General features: G+C 36.5%; 1 protein-coding gene across 6 annotated transcripts in view; it reads right to left on the bottom strand.

Annotated features, from left to right (window-relative positions):
- The window catches only part of ABCB7 (ATP binding cassette subfamily B member 7), a 97,438-nt gene that overhangs the window by 12,952 nt on the left and 61,303 nt on the right, over positions 1-23,183 (bottom strand). For 4 of the 6 annotated variants that reach the window (XM_041000118.1, XM_041000119.1, XM_041000120.1 and 1 more), the window contains 6 exons: positions 19,335-19,454; positions 4,406-4,538; positions 3,286-3,554; positions 2,081-2,169; positions 1,901-1,988; positions 411-585 (listed from right to left, as the gene is read on the bottom strand). In XM_041000118.1, the coding sequence (XP_040856052.1) occupies positions 411-585; positions 1,901-1,988; positions 2,081-2,169; positions 3,286-3,554; positions 4,406-4,538; positions 19,335-19,454 (874 nt within the window). The remainder of the gene's footprint in view (positions 1-410; positions 586-1,900; positions 1,989-2,080; positions 2,170-3,285; positions 3,555-4,405; positions 4,539-19,334; positions 19,455-23,183) is intronic. The other 2 variants (XM_041000121.1, XM_041000122.1) reach the window with 1 other exon arrangement.

The following is a 23,183-nucleotide window of genomic DNA, read 5'->3' as shown; positions in this document are numbered from 1 at the left end:
AAAGAATAAATAGAATCGTCTATAAATTTTTAAAAATTGATATAGTAAAAAGTTATCACTAGTTCAAAAAAAAGAAATCATTGTATTGCTATCAAAGTCCATAAATGTAATTAGAAATATCAGATGCAAAAAAGAAAACTGTTCTTGAAGCAATTAGGTTATGGACACAAAAATGCAAACATGGTAATTCCTGTCAATGAAAGAGCCACTGTTAAACAAAAGGAAGCAAAAAAAAAAAAAAATTATGAAACAAAAGTATACATTGTGATACACAAAACCCAAAGAATGACAAAAAGCACTTTATGGAATATCTTTTACACTTAGAGCCAATATACATATCCCTTTTATTAATATTTATTTTAAAAAGCTAAGTTAAGCAGTCTATAAATGCAAGAACAACAGATTATTACCTGCCATAATTCCCTGACTGGCGAGCACCATTATAGCTGTTAAGCCAACACTGAAAATAGCGTTCTGACCAAAGTTCAGCATAGCCAGAGTAGAGGTACTTTTCAAAGATGCAGCTTCATATGTCTTCAAAAATCCATCATATCGCTGTGCTTCATAATTTTCATTATTAAAATACTACAAAATACATAAAAATAGCAGTGATGGACAAGTATAATTGGCATGTATTATCTTAACTGATTGGTATTCTTTCAATCAGATTCCATGTATAGATAAAATTTTGTACTGTTTGCTTCCATTTAAAGAACATTCCATTTAATACATTGGATTACAGTACTCTGGTAGTTTTTAGAATTTCACCCAACAAACATTTACTGGATGCTTAGATAATCTGAAGGAAGCCAGTGAATATGTAGTGGATTGCAATTATGTCTTTGCAAAACTGATGAAGAGCCGGGAGGGGAGGGGAGGGAAGGGAAGGGAAATGTACCTGTCTTCTTGGAACCACACCTATGGAATGCATGAAATCTGTTCTCCAAGTAATACAAATTTTAAAAGAACATTAAAAAAAAACCCCAAGTTTTCTATAAAACCACCTTTACAAAACCTTTCCCTGATCCTGAGATGCAGAATAGTCCTTCCTAATTGCCATAACAGCATTATGCCTTCTTGGCTAGTCATCTGCATACCGATTTGAACTCAGTAGATTATAAAATTCTGGCATTGCAGGAAATGATTTTCACCAGCCCCTCATCACAGTACTTAGCATATTGGTTTGTATACAAGAAACGTACAGTAATTCTTTCGTTAAATGGAAAAAATAATAAGTGAAAGAATTAATAAAAAGGAATATTCTAGGCACCCTGAAAAATAGAGCCAAGAGTTTACATGCAAGTTGGATTACCTTAGTGCTCATTATGAATACACATACGAATTGGGGCTAGGTATTTGCACTAGAGGATAAAATGCCTGTGTCCCATACTAGAGTACATTTTTTCCACACCCAGCTCTGGTTCCTTACTCCGGCTACCTGCTAATACAGACCCTGGGTAGCAGCAGTGATAGCTCAAGTGCTTGGCTCTCTTTTACCCACACAGGAGACACAGATTCCTGAGTTCCCTCTTCAACCTGGCCCAGCCCTGGACATTGCAGGCATTTAGGGAGTGAGTTAGAGGATGGGAGTGTATTTTTCTCTCTCCGCTCAAATTCAAAAAAAACAAACAAAAAAAAGATTTAAGATGTTAATTGTATATTTGTAATCACCCATAACTTAATTCAGAAGGTAAAATTCTGATGTTGCCAAACAATTACTAAGGAGAAAAGAAAGGATAATATTTAAACAAAAGAAAAGGAACCAAGCAGCATTATTCCATCACACCTAGAAATCCTATCCTAATCTGAAGCAGTAACTTACAGCACCTATTAAATTAAATGGCAGAACAAATCCTAGCACAGTGTGAAAGGTAGAGGCAAGTATAATTAAACATATTACCTTCACAGTTTCATAATTCAGCAGTGAGTCTATAGCAGCGTTACCTGCATCATTATCCGCTTTGTTCATTTCAATTCTAAATCTAGTTCTGTAAGACAAAGATTTGCACAGGCATGAAATGTGTGTTATAAAAGCATAACTGATTTTTGAGCCTTTACTGGTCTCTGGGGAATAGTTTACCTCCATCGTGTGACTGCCACTGTGAATGCTGTGTATGCACCAAGTGTTCCAAGAGTTACCAATGCAAACTGGGTACCACATTTGTAATACTGGACAAAGAAGTCAAATGAACAAATGAGAAATAGCCAGTGTTCTTGTTACACAGTTTACAATATACAACAACGAAGCCTAGTTAAAAGCTTTTAATTTCTTAGTAAGTTATTATTGCTTATTAAATATAATGATGAGAAATGGCATTTGAATACATGGAAAATCAGATACCCTGGAAAATCTACTTGGGTAATACAGGAAGTCAAACTTGCCACATTTTCTTTCTCTCTGTCTCCTTCTTTCTGTGTATCTACCTTTCCAATGGAAAAAATAAATAAATAAATAAATCTTTAAAAAAAAAAAAAAGTCCAGCACAATAGCCTTGTAGCTAAATTCTTATCTAGCTTCTGCCAGGATCCCATATGGGTGCTGATTAAGTACCCTTGCTGCTTCACTTCCCATTCAGCTCCCTGCTTGTGGTCTGGGAAAGCAACAGAGGATGGGCCAAAGCTTTAGGATCCTGCGCCTGCATGGGAGACCTGGAATTGTATCCTGGCTCCTGGATCAGCTCAGCTCAGTTCACTTGGGAAGTGAGTCAACAGATTAAAGATCTTTCTCTATATATCTCCTTCTCTGTATATCTGCCTTTCCAATAAAAAAAAATAAAATTTTTAAAAAAACTTGCTACATTTTTACTATTGTTAAATACTACTAACAAAATATTATAATAAATTTGAGGAGAAATTTTACTGAGGTATATGTGGCTATGTATACTTTTAAATACAAAAGATGAAATTGTATAAAATTTTGAGAATAGACACCTAGATATTTTCAGATTATCACTTCATGTCTTAGGCAAAAATGCCTGCTTTAAAAATATCTTGCAAATGCTAATGACTAATTTATCTGTAGAACTGAACAGTTGTTTACTATCATATGATGAGTGAATGGAAGATCTCTAATTCTGTCCTTCAAGTAAATAAATCTTTAAAAAGTGATAAAGAATTTGAACTATCCACTGAGATTTGTGGCAAAAGAACTAACCAAGTTATGTAATATTTCTCATGTCATGGAATTTCAAACCCATGATCATGTAATAGTCCAACAGCTTCAGATACTCAATTTCTATGAATAAGAATGTTATAAAAGTTGGTACAAAAAAATCTTTTACTTACCAAAACACTACTGACAAGCATCATCTCAAACATGATGGGAAGAAGGTTAAACACTAAAGCACTCAGGACAAAACTGATACCCCTTGTTCCTCTGTCAATTGCCTTAGACAGAGCTCCCGTCTGTCTGCTCAGGTGGAAACCCAGATCCAGGTTGTGCAGATGCAGGAAAACATTTTTGGCTATTCTTCGGATTGAATTTTGGGCTACCTTGCCAAACACTGCATTTCGAACTTCATTAAAAAGGGCAGCTCCAGCTCTTGATACACCATCTAAAAAGAAAATACGGGGTATAAAAACATTAGAACCATAGGCATTTAAACATGGCAAAGGCTCAGAAAATATTAGTTAACATGTTTCAGACATGTTAACTAAAAGCAACCCAGAAATCACTAAAAGCAACCCAGAAATCATCCACCCTAATAAATACTAACCTTTTCACCACCATGGATCCCTTTCAGTGTTATTTTTCCCTAGATTTCAGATGTTGAAAGATTTTTTTCCAATTAGAATACTCTTAAGAAATAATAGCCCATATAGCCATATTGTGGATAAATGCACAGTATCTGTTGAGGTTTTTGATCTAATTCAGTTCCCTCAAAAACAAATGACAAAATGAAGATCTTGAAACATCATGTAGACTAAAAGCATTTCCCATTCATACCTCCCAAAGTGATATTTATAACACATGGCAACAAATTACTCTTCTTTTTTTCTTATAGTAACAGGTTAATGTCACAGCTATTAGATATATTTTAATAAAGCAGCAATATATATATATATGTATATATACACACTGATATTTACTTATTCTCTATTTAACAGTTAACACTAGCAATAATATTATTGATTTTACCAGAAAGATAGCTCATAAAAGCTCAACTATTAGAAGTGGCTGTTATGAATTTTATGTCTTATTTCATATTATTATTTTCTAGAACTTGGAAATTGCTCATATTAACAAAGATTCTTAAGTGTATCATATAAGAAAAGCGAAAACAAAACACAAAGAAAAATCTCACATAAAATAATAAATATCAAACATGCTAAAAGGTCATCTGCTCAAACATGATGAAACCTTCTTGAAGAAACACCTGTAGACAGATTAAAGAATCACACATACAGCCAATCAGAACTGCTGTTGCCATGGTTGCAACTGTATTTGGTGCATCACTCAGGTTCAGCATGTTTCCCGACATCTGGTTGAGGCTGTCTACAGCATATTTAAACATGAATGGAACCACAATATTCATGGCCTAAAAATATAAAAAAACATCAATTATCTATCATTGGTAAAAAAATTTTTTTTATGAAAGCACAAATATTTACCTTAAATTAGCATTGATGGTAATGTTTAGTTTATAACCATTTATTAGTATTGGAATCAGTTCCTCTATCTATAAAAGATAAAATCTTCGGCATTAGAAGAGCTGTCATTTCAGGACTCCTACATCACACTGCCATGTTAATATTCATATACAAGCTCTGTGAATTAGTCAAATGTTCTACCTTCAACATAATCAGCCATGATCAGCCATTCAAAAACACTTTGTTATCTGAAATCCTACAAAGCTCAAGGCAAGTATAGCAAACTGCTTTCTCCTGCAGTTATTTGTGCACATATTTTCCCCTGTGACTAGGTTCTTCAGAGTCTGTATCGCATTACTCTTTTTGTCTCATTCACGCTGAGCACAAAGCTTTGGATGCAGTATATATTCAACAAACGTCTTTAAATATGATTTTTCACCGAAATGGTAAAACCAGAATTGTATAACAAAAAGGATCTCAAAAACAGAAAAATGACAAGCATCTATGGCTAATTCACTACAGCACCCCCTCCCCAAAATCACACATATTTCTTAGTGCTCCATAAAAAGATTCTTTTCTCTAACAGCATACAAAATTCACTGAATATCAAACTTTGTTTTTAATAACCAAGCTACTTCTTTTTTTTTTTAATTTTTAACCAACATATTTATCCATGGGAATACACCAAAGAGGCTATTAGCAGTACAATGCTTTTATATATTCAAAGCAAATATTTAGCCATCGTGTTCCACATCTCTACATTTACTACATAGGAAAAAAAAAATCAACCACCATTTGGGAACAGCGAGTTTGTTAAAAGACTGCCACAGCTTTCTTTAAAGAATAAATTAACACACATTAATAAAAAGGAGAGAGAATTCTATAAGCCTTCATAAAAACATTGATACTCCAATTCACACTTATAATTTGTTGTTATTCCATCCACTTTTGTTAAACATGAGAGGTTATTGCTAAGAAGTTTAGCTACAGCTGATAGAAATTATGTCAATCTTACTAATCAAGATTTCCAGGTAATACAGTAAGAGCAAGTGTCTTCATAGTTGACAATACTTGTTAAACTATACAGCAGGAATGCACTGAAGAATGTAACATTTTGAAATAAACCGCTTAAAAATTTAAAGATTTCAACTTCCAAAACACTATCTAATAGAATATATGGGAGGTCCCAAATAGTACACATTTCTCAACTCTAATTTTCTTTTAATCACATAACCTTGGACTTGTACTTGTTTTTGAATAGTTTCCACCTTTCCAATTTTCAAAGCCCAATTTGAATCCCATTTCTAATATAATGCCTTTTGGCCCTATCTAGGTTCTATCTCCTTTTATTTTACAGATTATGCTCCAGTATTTATCACTTCTGTGATATACTTCTCATTCACTTTACTTCTATGCATACAAATATGTGCATGATTTACTGCTTTTGTACAAACCTTTTATGGTAAAACAAGCTTAGTGGACAACAGCTATATGAGTCAGGTGTGGTGCCAAATAACTTTCACAAAGGTAAGAGCCACAATAAATAATGATGAATAAGTATTAATCCTATAGCTGTGGAAACCCAGGCGCCATGAGATTTAAATGGCTTGAATCGTAAGCAGAACTAAAATTCAGGTCTGACATTTGAAGTCAGAGCTTTTTCTAGTTCACCATACAGCCATATTACCAGCTTAGAAGGCAGGACTATATACTTGTTATGAACCCCAAAATGGATGCTCTCAAATGTACAAGTGATTTAAATAAATTTGAAAAGATTCAAAAGGTTCTCTATAGTAATAAGGCTGTATTTCTTCGCTTGCACTCTAACTTCACTGAGTAGGAGAAAAAAGTGATATACCTAACATGCAATTCTCATTACCCACAGTCCATCATGCTTTTGCCACAGCCATAGTGAGTGGTGACTGAAACTACCATATCACCAACAGAGTTGTGCAATTGTATTTGAAAATATATTGGGATTGGGTCTAATTTGGGAATCTCCTTGTAAGTGTGTAGAGCCTGTGGAAGTCACCTGTCCCGTGTTTTTACTAGTAGGAAAATAATGGTTAACATACTGCCAAATTATGGCACTACATCTAATAACTGGGTACTGTCAGTTTTCTCATAAAAGTAATTTTAAAAAGGAAAGAAATATAGTTTATCTAGCTATAATTCAGAACCAAAATCAGGAGGTTAATATTGACACATCACCATTAACTACAGAACTCCTTCAGATTTCATAATTTTAAGCTTGTTTATAGTACCCTATGTGTCTGTCTATATTGTTTCACACAATTTTACTCTATCTTTAGGTTTGTGCAACTACCACCACAATCAAAACACAGAACCACTCCAACTGACCTCGACACTGCTTTCACTCTTGTTCTCTGGTGATTACTATTTGTTCTTGCTCACTATAATTTAGTCACAAGATTTATTTATTTTTATTGGAAAGGCAAGCCAGATTTACAGAGAATAGGAGAGACCAAGATCTTTATCCATTGGTTCACTCTCCAAGTGGCCACAACGGCCAGAGCTGGGCCAATCCAAAGCCATGAGCCAGGAGCCTCCTCCAGGTCTCCCACACGGGGGCAGGTTCTCAAGGCCTTGAGCCATCTCTTCTGCTTCCCCAGGCTACAAGAAGGAAGCTGGATGGAAAGTGGAGCAGCTGGGATGTGAACTGTTACCCATATGGGATCCCAGCACTTGCAGGTGGAGGATTAGGCAATTGAGCCATTGCACTGGGCCCAAAGATATTATTTAAACTGAACATACAATATGTAACCGTTTGAAATTGAACCTTTGATATTCATGAAGGTTGTTGATACATAATAGCCTATTCTATTGCATACATAATAGCCCTTCCATTGCTGTGTAGTATTCCATAGACATACACAATTCAGACACCCAGTGCAGGCTATCGTGAGCAAAGATGAACTGAAAATGTCATACAGCTGAATATAAAATTTCATGTCTGTGGGATAAATGCCCGTGAGTACAACTGCTAAGTATTACGACAAGTCTATGTGGAACTTAACAACACAGTAGCTGTGACTCAGTTCCTCTACATTCTTAACATAATATCATCATTATTTTAGTTATCTTCAAGCTATTCTAACAGACATGTAGTGATATTTCACTGCAGTTTTATTTGCATTGCCAAAACGAAAATATTAAGTACCTTTTAATGCACTTATTTGCCATTTGTGTTTCCTCTGGTTAATGTCTTTTTTTTTTTTTTCTGCTTCATGTCTTTTACACATTTTAAATTTGGACTGTCCCTGTTAATGAGTTTGAGTTTTAAGAGTCCTCCATATATTGCAGACATGAGCCTTCGTCGAATACGCACTTTGCAAATATTCTATCCCCAGTCTATACTATCTTTCATCTTACTGAGGAGTCTAAACTTCCACAATACTCAGAAGTAATGAGGAATCCGTTATCCCGGGAATCAGGGAGGCAGAGGTGGGAACCTAGTCTCCATCCCCACCTGCAGTGATAAGGCAGTACCCCTGCCCCAGTTAAGTAGTGTCAGAGGAGGCCTGCTAAACAGAAGATTTACCTAAAATTCAGAATCTCACAATACCTCAATGCCCAGGCTTCGAAAATCAATTACGAAATCAACAACAGTAAGACATCAGTCTGAATACTACACTCAGGACTCCAATATCAGATTAAGACAGGTATCAGAACACTAACAAAGATTTTGGAGGAGTCATCACAAACTACTTGAAGCAGCATTTAGCAACATGCTTACAACAAATAAAAAAAAAATAAAAGATGTCTCAGCAGATAGAAGAACAAAATTAATTAAAAATTTTATAACCGAAAAAAAATGCAATAACCAATAAACTCTACTCACTGGATGTGATCCATGGCAGAATAAAAAGTACAGAGAATCAGTGACCTTGAACATAGAGTAACAGAAATTACCTATTGAGCCATATTCTTTTGGTGTCTCAGGATAGGAGACAAAAGTGTGGGCTGGAAAAAGCATTCAAAGAAAAATCGAAAAAAAAAAAAAAAGAAAAAAGAAAAATCGGCCTCAAGTTTTTCAAATATGGCATTAAGATAAAACCTACAAATTCAAGAAGTAAAGCAATCCAACCTGTAGATAAATCCAAAGAAATCCACACCAAGAAACATCATAATTAAAACTCCAAAAGCTTAGAGAAAAACAAAATCATCATAACCACTGTTGTCATTTAAGAGGTTAGGGGAGGGACAGAGAAACTCCGTTTACTGATGTACTCCCATTATGTCTATAATGGTAGAAACTGGGCTGGGCTAAAGCTAGGAGTCAAGAACTCAACCCAGGCCTTCCATGAGGGTGGCAATTCCCCAGTTATTTAAACTATCGCCAGGTGTCTGGCAGGTTCTGCATTAGCAGGAAGCTGGAGTCAGGTACTGAATCCAGTTACTCCAATGTGGGACACGTGTGTGTGTATGTATGTGTGTGTATGTTTGTGTTGCGCGTGTTAGATCCCTAGGTTAAAAACCACTCTCAGAGAACAAAATCTTAGATACAGCTAGACACAAACAATGCACTCTATATATGTGCAAAACCATCTGAAAATAGATTTCCAGTGAGACAAGTAGAAAGCGGTACAACATTTTTCAATGAAGAAAGAAAACTATCAAGCTTTCAGAAAAGGGAAGGAACACCACAACACTCTCAGATTAAGAAAAACTTAATTATCATGAGATCTAAAGAACTGATAGGGGCACACATTTAGCCAAGTGGTTAAGACACCTGTACTCCACATTGGAGTGGCTATGCTCCATTTTTCACCTCTCAATCCTGACTCCAACCTCTTGTAATATCTTCAAGCCCCAGTAATATCTTCAAGTAACTTGGATTCTTGCAGCCACATGGAAGGCCTCATAGTTCTTCCATAGCTCCTAACTCCGGCTTGCCTCCAAGGCAGATCCGGGAAGGAACTGGTAATGATTCAAATATTTGTGCTGCTGCCACCCAATATGGGAAACTTGGTTTGCATTCACAGCTCCTATGCAATACTTCAACAATAGCAAAACACATGTTTTTCTCATGTTCATACAAGTCATTCACCAAGATAAACCACATTTTGGGCACTAGAACAAATTTTAAAAATTTAAAAGGATGCACATACAAAGTATGAAGACACTGCAACAATTTTATAGAAAATAGAATTAAATCTTGAAATCCAAGTATAGCTTTTCCCTCTTAATATGCATTTTCCATGAACATTTTAAGGATCACTCATGAATAGATCCCAAAATCTGATTAATTTATCTAAAATCCCACCCCTTTTTGATTGATTTATCAAAAATTCTGTTTCCCATGAAACTTTTTATGTATCCTTATCTATTCTCAGGAAACTGAATTAAATAGAATTAAATTTGAAATCCGTAAAAGAAAAACAGAAAGATGGTTAACCTCAAAGATTAAATTACACAGTTCTAAATGATATGTAGGTCAAAGAAATCTCAAATTACAAAACATTTTAACAAATTAGATCAGAAAAATTAGCTCACCGAAATTTGTGGGATGTAATGAAAGCAGTGCTTAGAGGTTAATTTAAAACATTTAAAGTATATATTACAAAAGAAGTACCTAAATTCAATAACCTCAGAGTTTGCCAATATTAAAATTTTCTGCTGTAAAAGGCATTATAAAAAAAGTTACAATGCTAAATATTGGGCATAACAGTTCAGATGCCACTTAGGGCACAGGTGTTTGTCAGTGGCTAAGTCAACACTTGGGATGCCCACATTCTATATTGGGGTCATTGTGCTAGAGTGCCAGTTCTTCTTCAAACCAGCTTCCTATTAATATACATACTGAGACAGAGGAGACAAAGGTTCAAGTAATGGGATACCTGACACAGATGGCAGACACAGATTGTTTCTGGATCCTAGCTTCAGTCTTGGCTATTTCAAATATCTGAGGAGTGAGCCAGTAGATGAAACATTGTTTCTGGCTTTCAAATAAAATAAATAATAACTTAAACAATTTAGAAGAGGATGCTGCTTAAGACACCTGTATTCCATATCAGAGTGCCTAGGTTTAAGTCCTGCCTCTGCTTCCATTATCACCTTAGGAGACATTAGATTATGGCTCAAAAAATTTAGTCCTTGCCAACGTCCAAGGCCTGGATTGAGATCTGAGCTCATTGACTTCAGCATGACACAGCCTTGGCTGTTGTAGGTACCTGGGGCAATCAACCAGCAGATGGAAAATCTCTGTGTCTCTTTGTCTTTTAAATTCAATTAAAAAAAAACAAGTAAATAAACATTTAAAAAGAAAAATTTCTTTGAAAAAGAGATAAGGAAGTAGGTACTGCGGTGCAGTAGGTTTAGCCACTACTTGGGGTGCCTGTATCCCATATTAGAGTGTCTAGGATCAAGTCCCAGCTCTGCTTCTGACCCAGCTTACTGCTAATACACTTGGAAGACAGCAGATAGTGGCCCAAGTGTGCTTAGATTCCTGCCACACAGGTGGGAAACCCAGATGGAATTTCAGGCTAGTGAATTTAACGGGGCCAGTCCGGGCTGTTGTGGTCATTTGTAAAGTGAAACATGGCGTGCAGTATCTCTCTGTGTCTCTCTTGCCCCATCTCTGTTTAGCACTCTGCATTTCAAATAAGTAAATATTAAAAAATGGTAGCAAATAGTTACCAAAGACACATACAATAAAAGGCTGTTGTTCAAAATCTAAAAATAGTTTTAAAACAACATTAATAAAGCAAACATCCTAAGGAAAAATCAGGTCAAAGACCTCAACAGACATCTTAACAAAGAAGTTATTACACAGGTGAAAATGAGAAGATGTACAACATACATCTTTTTAAGTCTTCAGACAAGTACAAATTAAAATTTTGCCTGCCTTTAGGACTGGTTAAGAGATAAAACTAATTGAAAGCTGGTAAGAAGATGGAGCAGTAGGAATTATTCATTCATTGCTTACCATGGCAGAGCCACTATGGCAAATGGTTTGACAACCTCTTACAAAACTAGAATATGATTCCCATCCACTGGTTCACTCCTCCAATGGCCGCCACAACTGAAGCTGCAAAAGCCAGGATTTGGACAGGCTGAAAGCAGGAGCCAGAAGCTTCTTCCTGATCTCCCACATAAGTGCAGGGGACCAAGTTCTTGCAGCAAATTTACTGCTTTCCCAGGAACATTAGGTGGGAGCTGGATAGGAAGTACAGCCTCCAGGATCCAAATCAGTGCACATACAGGATGCTGGCACTACAGACAGCAGTTTAACTCACTATGTTTCAGTACCAGCCTTGTTCCATCAATTTTTAACAAATTTATCACACTAATATGTTAATAGAAGAAGCTATATATATAAGGAAAAGGGAGATATAAGAACTCTGTACTAACTGATTTAAAATATGAAAAAAAAATTTTTAAAGATCTGCTGGTTAACTCCCCAAATGCCCACAACAGTCAGAGCTGGGCCAGGCCTGGAACAGGAGCCAAGCACTCGATCTGGATTTCCCTTCAGGGAAATCCCTAGCAGCGATTCTGCCACAGGCAGTTGGCAAATATATATATAAAACAGTGTGACTTGATAAGGAAGAGCAGGGCAGACTGTGCCTGGAAACTTGAGTTTACAAGTGCCAGAGATTGAGGTCAAACTGCAAGACATGGCTTTTGAGTGTCCAAAAGTCCCACACCTAGGCTGAGGCCTGTGGGCACGGGTCTGCAATTGGACAATGTTCCAAGGCCATATAACTGTGTGCTTAAAGATATCCTTGAGACAGTCACACACTGACTTCTGTACTTTGGTCACACTGTTGCTTTCTGACCATCAAACACTGGCTAGATAACATCAATATAGGAAGTAGCTATTGATGTTTGTGCCACATCAATCAGTTAAGAGCAAGATTAAGGTAGGAAGCCTTATGGGTCAACTCCCTTCCTTAGTGAAGTGGGCTTCCCTCTGGCTGCCCCACTTTTGTAGTCTTTATCTTGTGGTTATACGTCATTTCTTATTTTTCAACTGCATGTCTTCTCCCTCTCCAACTCTGTTTACGTCACACCAGTTGTAGCAGATACAAAAATCTGAGCCATTCCCCATGGCCTTCCCAGCAGAGAGCTTGATGGGAAGTAGAGTAGCTAAGACTCTAAACAGACATTCTGATTTAGGATACAGATGTACAGATGTCCCAAGTGGCAGCTAAATCATTAGGGTGTGCCATAATGCCCACACCCTAAAATTTAAGACATTTTAATTAAAAAAAAAAAATACTCCAAGGTAGAAATTGTACTTCTTAATGCAATTAAAGGTTCAAGTAGAAATAGCTTTTATTAAAAAATAGCTTTTTTATTTTTGAAAGTGTTTTCAGAAAAAATTCAAAAAAATCAAACTCAAGTAAGAAGTACATGAAAATTTTGAAGTGATAAATGTCAGCATCATTATAAGGAAATGCTAGCTCTTTCATGAAACCTTCTCTTAAATGCCTAATACCTGGTACCTATAGAGTTTGATCTGTTTTTTCTTCTAGATTTTTATATTACATCACAGATATTTTATCATGATTTTTATGCTTTTGTCCTCTAGTTTGCTTTAACTTCAGAATTGCAAGGCTTGGGCCTGGTGGCGTGGCCTAGTGGCTAAAGTCCATATGGGCGCCGGTTCTAATCCCGGCGGCTCCACTTTCCATCCAGCTCCCTCTTTGTGGCCTGGGAAAACAGTCAAGGACGGCCCAAAGCCTTGGGATCCTGCACCCTCATGGGAGACCTGATCTCCTGTCTTCGGATTGGCACAGCACCAGTCATTGTGGTCACTTAGGGAGTGAATCATCAGACGGAAGATTTTCCTGTCTCTCCTCCTCTCTGAATATCTGACTTTGCAATAAAAATAAATAAATCTTAAAAAAAAAAAAAAAGGAATTGCAAGGCTCATGGTTCACCCATTTTTTTACTTTGTCCCTAGCACTCACTCAAGAAATGCTTCTTAATACATATATTACCACTTGCTATAAATAATATCTACATTCCTGAAGAAAAAGGATATTGATTTTACTTTTATAAGTCACGTTTCCTGTGAAATTATTTTGTAATTTAAAAGATAACTTATTTTTATTTCTAACAGATTACTGACAGTCCTTTTTTCACTTAATACTTTAGTTTCTTTGCATTGAATGGTTCTGTTGACTAAGTTGTTTCCACATTGGTAGTGAAGAATATAATAAGCTTTTTTTTAATACTAAAGGGTAACATTGATTTTATAAAATCAGATTTCAGTAAATAACCTTTATGCTTTCCTTAAATCCTACCATGATTGTATGTAAAATACTAATAGAAATTTTGAATTAAAAATTCTGAGATATGATACTCCCATGATATATACAGAGATGGGGAAAAAACGTAGGGCAAATGACTCGTGGAGACTTAAGGGATGAAGACAAATAGTGTTTTTTCTCTCTTGACAGCACAATATCTAAACTTTATTTCATACAAAACCCAAACATATTCATTTTGAATTGCCAAAACTAGAAGAAATACATGTCTATCTCAAAGTATCTGTATATAATAGTTTGTCTTTAAAATCCTTGCCGGAGACAACACTAACTTTACCATGCTCCAAATCAAAAATGATCTACATCAGAAGGTAAACCAGCAACCAGATGGCAGGAATACTGTGCTCTCAAATATCAGACAACAAATTCTCTCTCCTCCTCTCCTTCTTCTTACTCGATCTATCTCTCTCTCTTACCTATGCCTCAGGCGTAGTCATGATACCACTGTGGTTGCACAGTCAGCTAGATGGCACTTAAAGCTGAGCTAAAAAACTCCTCAAATATGTTCCCTCTGACATGAAACAATAAATGCACAAAGCGCAATGTGTATGTGTATATACACTATATATATGATTTATATGTACGTGTATACATACTCTACAAGGCAGATTAACATACTGGGCAATAATGGATAAATACAGCATGCGTCTTTACTCCCAATCAATAATATGATTCCCATTGATATTTACACTTTTATGTTAAGTTATTTTCTTCCTTTTCCTATACTTGCCTTGTCATGATAGATTTATGTTCAGAAAGTTAAGTTTACAACAATGAAATTAATGACTATGCTATTATAAAAGCCAGGGAAAAGTAATAGGAGAGGAAATAGGGAGGGAGAAGAAAGGGAGAGATGATCCCTTATACTTATAAATCTATATCACAGGAGCTGGCGCAGTGATGCAGCAGGCTAACCCTCCACCTTGCAGTGCCAGAAGTGGATGCTCCACTGCCAATCTAGATCCTGGCTTGTGGCCTGGGAAAAGCAGTGGAAGATGGCCCAAGTCCTTGGGATCCTGCTCCAGGGAGACCCACAGGAAGCTCCTGGCTTCAGACCAGCTCAGCTCTGGCAGCTGTGGCCATTTGGGAAGTAAACCAATGGATGGGAGATCTTCTCTATCTATCCTTCCCTCTATATAAAATCTCTGTTAAACAAACAAACAAAAAAATGTATCTTAAAAACATCTATATCACGGAACAAATAAATAAATCATTTTTTTATCCATAGAATATGTGGAAGAGGTAGGGAAGATCAGAGAGTAAAAGGTTTTCAATTGGTCAAAAGTATTTAGACGTGCAAGTATGGAATCAAGTTTGAAGAAAAAACAGGAAGTCATGGGATCAAAAGATGTAATGGTTCCATCTATTATCATACCGATTATAAAATGTACCTGCAATGCTGCTCAAAATAAACAATGAACAATTTGTGAAGATTTGGAAAAGTGTATACTTTCAAACCGAAAAATATGCTGGTTTGAAAGTTTATATGCTACTATTGTGCTCTGCACACCTAGACAATGTACGGGCTAGTTACTGATCAGTAAATAGAAATTAGTCTCCTATATGTTTCAAGTATCAACAAGGACTCACTACAACATCTGGAAATTTATTACTTTTCCTGACTGAAAATGAGTCAAATATACTTTTTGAGGATTTTTAGATTCATTTCTGTTTATTTACTATTAGTTTACCTGGTTTGGTTTTCTTAACATTTGTTGACTGACAAATCAAATATTAGCTCTCTAAAATTTTCAGTCCTTGAGGAAGTTAGCTTACATCTAAGATTGCATGGCCTGATACTGACCTGATACTGTCACCAAGCAACAGAAATCCACAGTTTGAAGGACTGAAGCTTGCTCTAAAAATAAATGCTAATAAAGATGTCATTATTTAAGATGTCTCACTTTGGGTAGCTTAATTAGTCATGTTCTAACTCGCACTCTTTAATTAAAAAAGTCCATCTTAAAAAAACTCAGAAGATATCTGACTGGTTTCAACACAAAGAAATTATATTTTAAGAAGACAGGTTTACCATGATTTGAGGATTACACATGTGCACATATTGAAACATCACAATACCCTATAGATATGTGCAATTTTAACATAGCAATGAAAAAAATAAATATCTTAGAAAACACACAAAAAATGTCAAGAAAATAATTAATCAGTCTTTAATTTGTCAGAAAAGTATGAACAGCCAAGAAAACAATGAAGACCAGTTCGTAAGCTTGCTTTGTATGAGCTCAGAATCATATTTTTCCTCAAGTAGTTTATATGGAAAAGACAATTCATTCATTAATTAGTACTATGCTTATAATGAACATGAGTGTAAAAGTTCCAACATCAGGTACCAAAAATTTGAACATTAGCCAACAAAATTAGATCTCTGTTCAGCTTACATAAATGAAGTACTGATTCTTGATCAACAGCGTCCTGACGTTACAGCAAGTATTTGCACTTGTCCCCAGGCAGTCAGATTCAGCGGAAAAGTATTCAACAGAGCCCACAGATGAGATAGGGAATTAAGAAAATAGAATCTGGGACAGATATTTGGCCTAGCAGTGAATACACCTGCATCTTACATAGGAATGCCTGAGTGTGATATTTGGCCCTGGCTCCTGACACCAGCTCCCTGTTAATGAGAAAACTGACAGGCACGGATGATAGTTCAACTAATTAGGATTCACCCAGGCAGAACAAATGGACTGAGTACCCAGCTCATGGTTTTGGTCAGGCCAAGTTGACGCTGTTGCAGGCATAATGGGGAGTAAACCAGCAAATAAGTATACTCCTTGCCATTCACTCCCAGATGATAAACTCTTAAAAACAAAGAAAATAGGACTCAGCTCAGTAGCCTAGTAGCCAAAGTCCTCACCCTGCAAGTGCCAGGATCCCATAAGGGCTCCATTTCTAATCCCGGCAGCTCCACTTCCCATCCAGCTTCCTGCTTGTGGCCTGGGAAAACCGTGGAGGACGGCCAAGGCCTGGGGACCCTGCACCCGTGTGGGAGACCTGGAAGAAGCTTCTGACTCCTGGCTTCAGATTGGCTCAGCTCCGGGCGTTTTGGCCACTTGGGGGGTGAGTCAGTGGACAAAACATCTATCTCTCCTCCTCTCTGTATATCTGACTTTCCAATAAAAACTTAAAAAGAAAGAAAGTAGTCTCACAGTGAATGATTTTGGTCTTAATCACTTCTAACCAGCTTTGTCTACTGTTTATTTCCATTCAGGAGCACAGTAACCAAAGGTTCCGCCCTTAGTCTTCTATGTCTGTTCCGTTCTTTGATGATATCATCAAATTGCATTGTTTCAGCCATCGCCTCTTTCAGTTATGGTCTCCTTCCTGCGCTTACACTGCATTTTGTATTACCAAATGAAAAGTTCTATCTGGATGTTTTATTGGCACCTCCAATATGCTCAAGATCAAGAACTTCACCTCCACAAACAAGAACTCCTGACTTACAGCCTACTTCTGAGACAGTCACAAGTATGCTTTCATCTTGGCATCATCTTTTAAGTCTGATTTTTTTTTTATTTCTAATATCAAATCTGTTGGTTAAGTCTGGTTGACTCTACCTCACAATATCTCTTAACATCTTTGACCTTCACTTTACCATCACTCTAGAACAAATCCTTTCCTTTCTGCATGCAGCATTAGCTTCCTAACTGGTTATTAAATATTAGCTGAACCAATGAAAGGAATGAATGGCATCTCTACTCTGAGTCTCTCAGCATTTTAAATCATGTAGGACAACAAAGCACAATCAAATTCCTTAAAGCACAGTTCTAATCTTTAATTAGTCTTCTATATAAAGCAGAGGTTCCTTTTCCCACATACCAAAATAAATTTTTCTGTTTTACAGGTAAGGTATTGCATATTATGAATTCCTTCTAAGCCTACTTCTAGTCATTCTGAAACATTTTCCTCTCACTGGAGCAAAGCTGGATTGCTAACTTCCACAATGTGCTTTATTTAGTTTACAGTTCCATGTTGTGCCTACACCTATGCCAATCCTACTCATCAGTCTCAGCCTCAGATGTGATCCCCTCTGTAAAAACCTTTCCTGACTTCCCATCACAGAGTTTCCCTTCTTTCCTCTGAAACTGTGGTATCATTTGACTGGTACTTCTTTTTTTATTTCCATTTTTATTCATATAAAGAGAGCAGAATTCATGTAATTCACAGATAACTAGTCTAAGATTACGGTGCTTTCCTCTCCCCTCCTTTTGTATAATTTTTGTGATAACATTTTTAAAATGTAGTTATTTGAAAACCAGAGCTAGAGCGAAAGGGAGAGGGAGAGAAAGGGAGGGAGAGAAGGAAGGAGGGAGAGCAGGAGATCTTCCATCCACTGGTTCACATTCCAGAAGGCTGTAATGGCCAGGATTGTATCAGGTCAGAGCCAGGAGACAGGAGCTTCATCCAAGCCTCCTACATGGGCCTAAACACTTGAACCATCTTCACTGCCTTTCTCAGGGTCATTAGAAGGGAGCTGGATGGGAGCTGCTCAGCAGCTGTGACACAAACCAGTCACCCATATGGGATGTTAGCATCAACAGATGGTGGCTTTACTCACTACACCACAATGCCAGTCCCTTACTAACATTTTTAAGTTAGTACACTGCAAACATCGAATGCTCCACTAAAAGAAGAGTCCAATAAGCAAAAAAGCCAGAGCACCACTGTACCTTTAAAAATCATTTATGACAAACTTTGCATGACAGCAGTAAAATAAAACTTCCCTTAATACATGCAGGTCCTATTTTATAAATAGGGAAACTGATTCACGAAGACTAATTAATTTGCCCAAGACCACAGGATTAAGTGGTAGAATCCAGGCAGCCTGATTTCATATTTGTCACTGTGCAGGCATACTGTACCTATACATACATACTACCCTGACTTTAATATCTGAGTAAATTAAAAATAAGGATTTTTTTTTTCTTGAAAACTCAGGGTCATCACTTATAAATCTGTTTTATAGTACAAAGACAAACTGAAGAGGCTGCTGGAATGTAAAGGGTACCTTATGATCAAAATGCCAGTTTGTGGGTATCAATGGGCCTAACGCCTTTATTCTCTTTCAATTCATTGGTGGCTGGGAACCAGGCTTATCAGAAATATGTATTAAGAGCCAACAAGACTCAAGACCTTCATTTATAAACCTCCTCATGTTTGGTTACAACCAATACTTCTGTTTCTTCTATTGGTTTCAGAAATGAATTCCATTAGGTTGAAGCTCTTTGAAGTCTGACCCAGCAATAACTTGGGCATTGTTACACAATTTCTGGCAATTTCATGAAGCAATTGTATGAACTAAAAGAAGGTCCTAAAAGTTGGCCATCCTTCCTCTAATGTGGATTATACCAGTCCAGAACTCAAGACAAGAAATGTGGCGGTATTAGATACAGTAACAAAACAATGCATAATTTTTTCTGTTCTTACCTTTGCACCACCCAAAAATCCCAAGGAAATGGCAACTCTAGCTCGCAGATCTGGCCTGTCTTTAGGCCACACATAAGAAAGCATTGCTTTTATGATTTTCCGAGTATCAACATCTTTTAACTGTTGGAAAGGAGAAAACATAGCAGTGAGTAACATATCATTTCAACTATAACTGTATTTTAGTAATATAAAACTCAAACAAATATTTGCAAAACACATGAAAACATTGTAAACATAATTGATCCTGAATCGAAGGCTATGTCAAACTGTAAATATACTGGAGAAAAGAAATGATACTGATTTTTTAAAGCAACTCATTTTAAATTCACATTGAACATATATACCTATATTTATTATTACTTTTAACTTCATACATGAAATCATGCAGTATGTCTTCCTGTGTGTTTTGTTTTATTTAATATAATGATTTCCAGTATTACCAACTTTACTGTCAGAATTTTACTTTTTATGGCAAAATAATATTCCATTGTGTGTATATATCACATTCTCTTCATCCAGTCACTAGTTGATAAACATCCACGTTGATTCTACATCTTGGTTATTGTGAATAATACTACAATGAACATAGGAGTGCAGATATTTCTTTCATGTACTGACTATATTTCCTTCAGATATGTATCCAGAAGAGAGATGACCTGATTACAGAAATTGAGAGGAATGTGGACGAGACTGGGCAATGGTTACCAAAACAGAGCAGGGTGAATCTGATCGGGTTCGGTGTTCTGCAATGCAGTGAGATGACTAGGGCTTATCAAGATGCATATTCTGTATATAGAACTGTATCAGAGAAACTAGAAGGCTTCAAACACAAAGAGAAAATAAGGATACGGAAACACAAGCTACCTGGTATGATCAGTTATAAGCTCTGTATATGTGCTGCATTTTAATGCTTAAAAATGTGCAAGCACTGCAAGTTAATTCAAAACTAAAATAAAATGGTACTTATTTCTTTTAAATTGCTTGTCTTCAACTGCAGCCACTCTCTTAGTGTTAAAAAATTATTCCATCATGGTGAACAGACACATATTTCTCATCTGTAACACCATCAAACGTGATACAAAACTTTAAAATGTTTCCATATTTCTTTGTAGTCAAAAACTTCATAAACCTTTAGGTAATTCATAGTAGGACAGAGTTACAACACTGTGTTTAAGAAAGTAGGGGGTCTAAAACCCAGTGCAGTAGCCTAGTGGCTAGTTGCATGTGCCAGGATCCCATGTGGGCAACTCTTCATATCCCGGCTGCTTCCCTTCCCTTCCAGCTCCCTGCTCGTGGCCTGGGAAAGCAGTGGGATATGGTTCAAAGCCTTGGGAACTGCACCCCTGTGAGGGACTTGGAATAGGCTCCTGGGTCATGACTCCTGGCTTCTGATCAGCTCAGCTTTGGCCACTGCAGCCACTTAGGGAGTGAATCAGTGGATTCCAATCTTTGTCTCTACCTCTCCTCTCTGTGGATCTGACTTCCCAATAAAAATAAATAAATCTTTTTTTTTTTTAAAGTAGGGATTTTGGTATTAAGTATATGGAAGGGATACTGAGTTATGAAAAATGTCAGCAAAAGTGAAGGCTTTTCATCATGCTTAATCTGACCAGAATTTATCTCCTGTTTTTTTTTTCCTCCATGTTTCTGAGGCAACATTCCCATTATGTCATTTTCAGTTTCAGCTTTAAAGACAGAGCATTCAAACTCAAATTCACATATTCTAAGACCAATAAAGAGAAGAACCCATATATACTTTCATATTACATAATTTTATAGTTGGTTTAAAAAACCCACATAAAAAGACTGAAATATTAACATCTAGAAAAGGTATTTTTTTTAAAAAAAAAAATGAAGGCTCATGCTCCTGATGGTATATGGAAATAAGCAGTCTAATATAAAATACGGAGTACTCTGAGACAATCTTCCTGGAAGACAATTTGATATCTATTCTAGGCATACCTCATTTTATTGTATTTTGCTATTTCACTTTTATTGTGCTTCATACACTTAAAAAAAAAAAACAAATTAAAGGTTTGTGACAATCCTGCATCCTGCAGGTCTAATGGAGCAATTTTTTTCCAACTGAATTGCTCACTTTGGAGATCTGTGTAACATTTTGGCGCTCTTTGTAATCATTTAAACTTTGTAATCATTTACTCTTTGTAATCATTTACACTTTTTATATTATTATGACATCTGTGGTCATCAGTGATATCTCATGGTTTAATTCTAATTGTTTTGGAGCACCATGAATTGTGCCCACATAATATGGTGAGCTAAATTGAGAAAGTTGTATGTGTTTTGACTGCTCCATGTATGTGTTTTGACTGCTCCACCGACTAGTTGTAACCTCTTCATTTTCCCTCCCCTAAGGTCTCTCAGACAAAACAACATTGAAACTGTGCTAATTAATAACCAAGAAATGACCTCTAAGTGTTCAAGCAAACGGAGGACTCTCACATCTGTCACTTAAACCAAAAGCTAGAAATGATTATGCTTAGTGAGGAAGGCATGTTAAAAGCCAAAACAGACTGAAAGATAGGACTCTTGCCCCAAGTATTCAGCCAATTAGTGAAAAGGAAGCAAAGAAATTTAAAATGTTACTCCAGGGTTCAGCATTGTGGTGCAATAGCAGATTAACATCAGTTTGTGATGCTGGCATGGAGTACCAGTTCAATTCCTAGCTTCTCAACTTTCTATCAAGCTCCTGGTTAATGTACCTGGGAAAACAACAGAAGATGGCCTCAATACTTGGCCTCCTGCTACCCATATGAGAGACCTGGATAGACTTCTGTGTTCCTGGCATTAGCCTGGAACACTCATGGTCATTGAGACCATTTGGGAGTGAGGCAGTAGACAGAATACATATCTCTCTTCCCTTCTCCATCTCTATTCTGTCATGTGCCTGTCAAATAAGTAAATAAATAAACCTTTTTACTAAAAGTGTAACTCCAGTGAACACATGAATAGATAGGAAAGCAAAACAGCCTTACTGCCAATATCAAGGAAGCTTTAGCAATATGGACAAGGTTGAATCAGCCATGATATTCCTTTAAACTGAAACCTAACCCAGAGTAAAGGCCTAATTCTCTTCAATTTTATAAGGGCCAAGACAGGAGAGGAAACTGCAGATGAAAGCCTGAACCTAACAGAAGTTGAAGCATCAAGTGCTGATAGAGAAACTGCAGAAGATTTGTCCAGGATAACTGATGAAGGTAGTTATATTTAACAGACATTCAATGTAGACAAAATTGCCTTTAATTGAAAGAAGATGCCATCCAGGAGAGAAGATAATGCTTGGTTTGAAAGCTTCAGAGGAAGAGCTGACTCTTGTCATGGGCTAATGCATCTGGTGACTTTAAGCTGAAGCCAATAATACTTTACTATTCTGAAAATCCTAGGGTCCTTAAGAATTTACAGCAAATACATTCTACCTATATCTATAAATGGATGACAGCACATCTGTTTATAACATGGTTTACTGAATATGTTTAGCCTACTGCTGGGAGCAACTGCTCAGAAAAAAAGATGTTCCTTTCAAAATATCACCTCTCACTGAAAGCACACCTGGTCATCTAAGAGCTCTGATGGTGATGCACAATGAGATTATTGTTGTTTTTATGCCCTCTAACTCAACACCCATTCTTCATGGAGCCTATTGATCAAGGAGCAATATAAAGCTATAACTGCCATGGATTCCTCTAATGGATACGGGAAAAAGCATACTTGAAAACTTCCATAGAAGATTCACCATTCTATATACCATTAGAACATTTGTGACCCATGAGAGGAGATTTAAAAAAAATAACATTAAGAGGAGTTTGGAAGAAATTGAATCTGACCATC

This window comes from Ochotona curzoniae, unplaced genomic scaffold (assembly GCF_017591425.1).
Source record: "Ochotona curzoniae isolate NIBS_2020 unplaced genomic scaffold, NIBS_Ocur_1.0 scaffold_1852, whole genome shotgun sequence".
Classification (NCBI taxonomy): domain Eukaryota; kingdom Metazoa; phylum Chordata; class Mammalia; order Lagomorpha; family Ochotonidae; genus Ochotona; species Ochotona curzoniae.
This window is presented reverse-complemented; position numbering and strand designations above follow the sequence as displayed.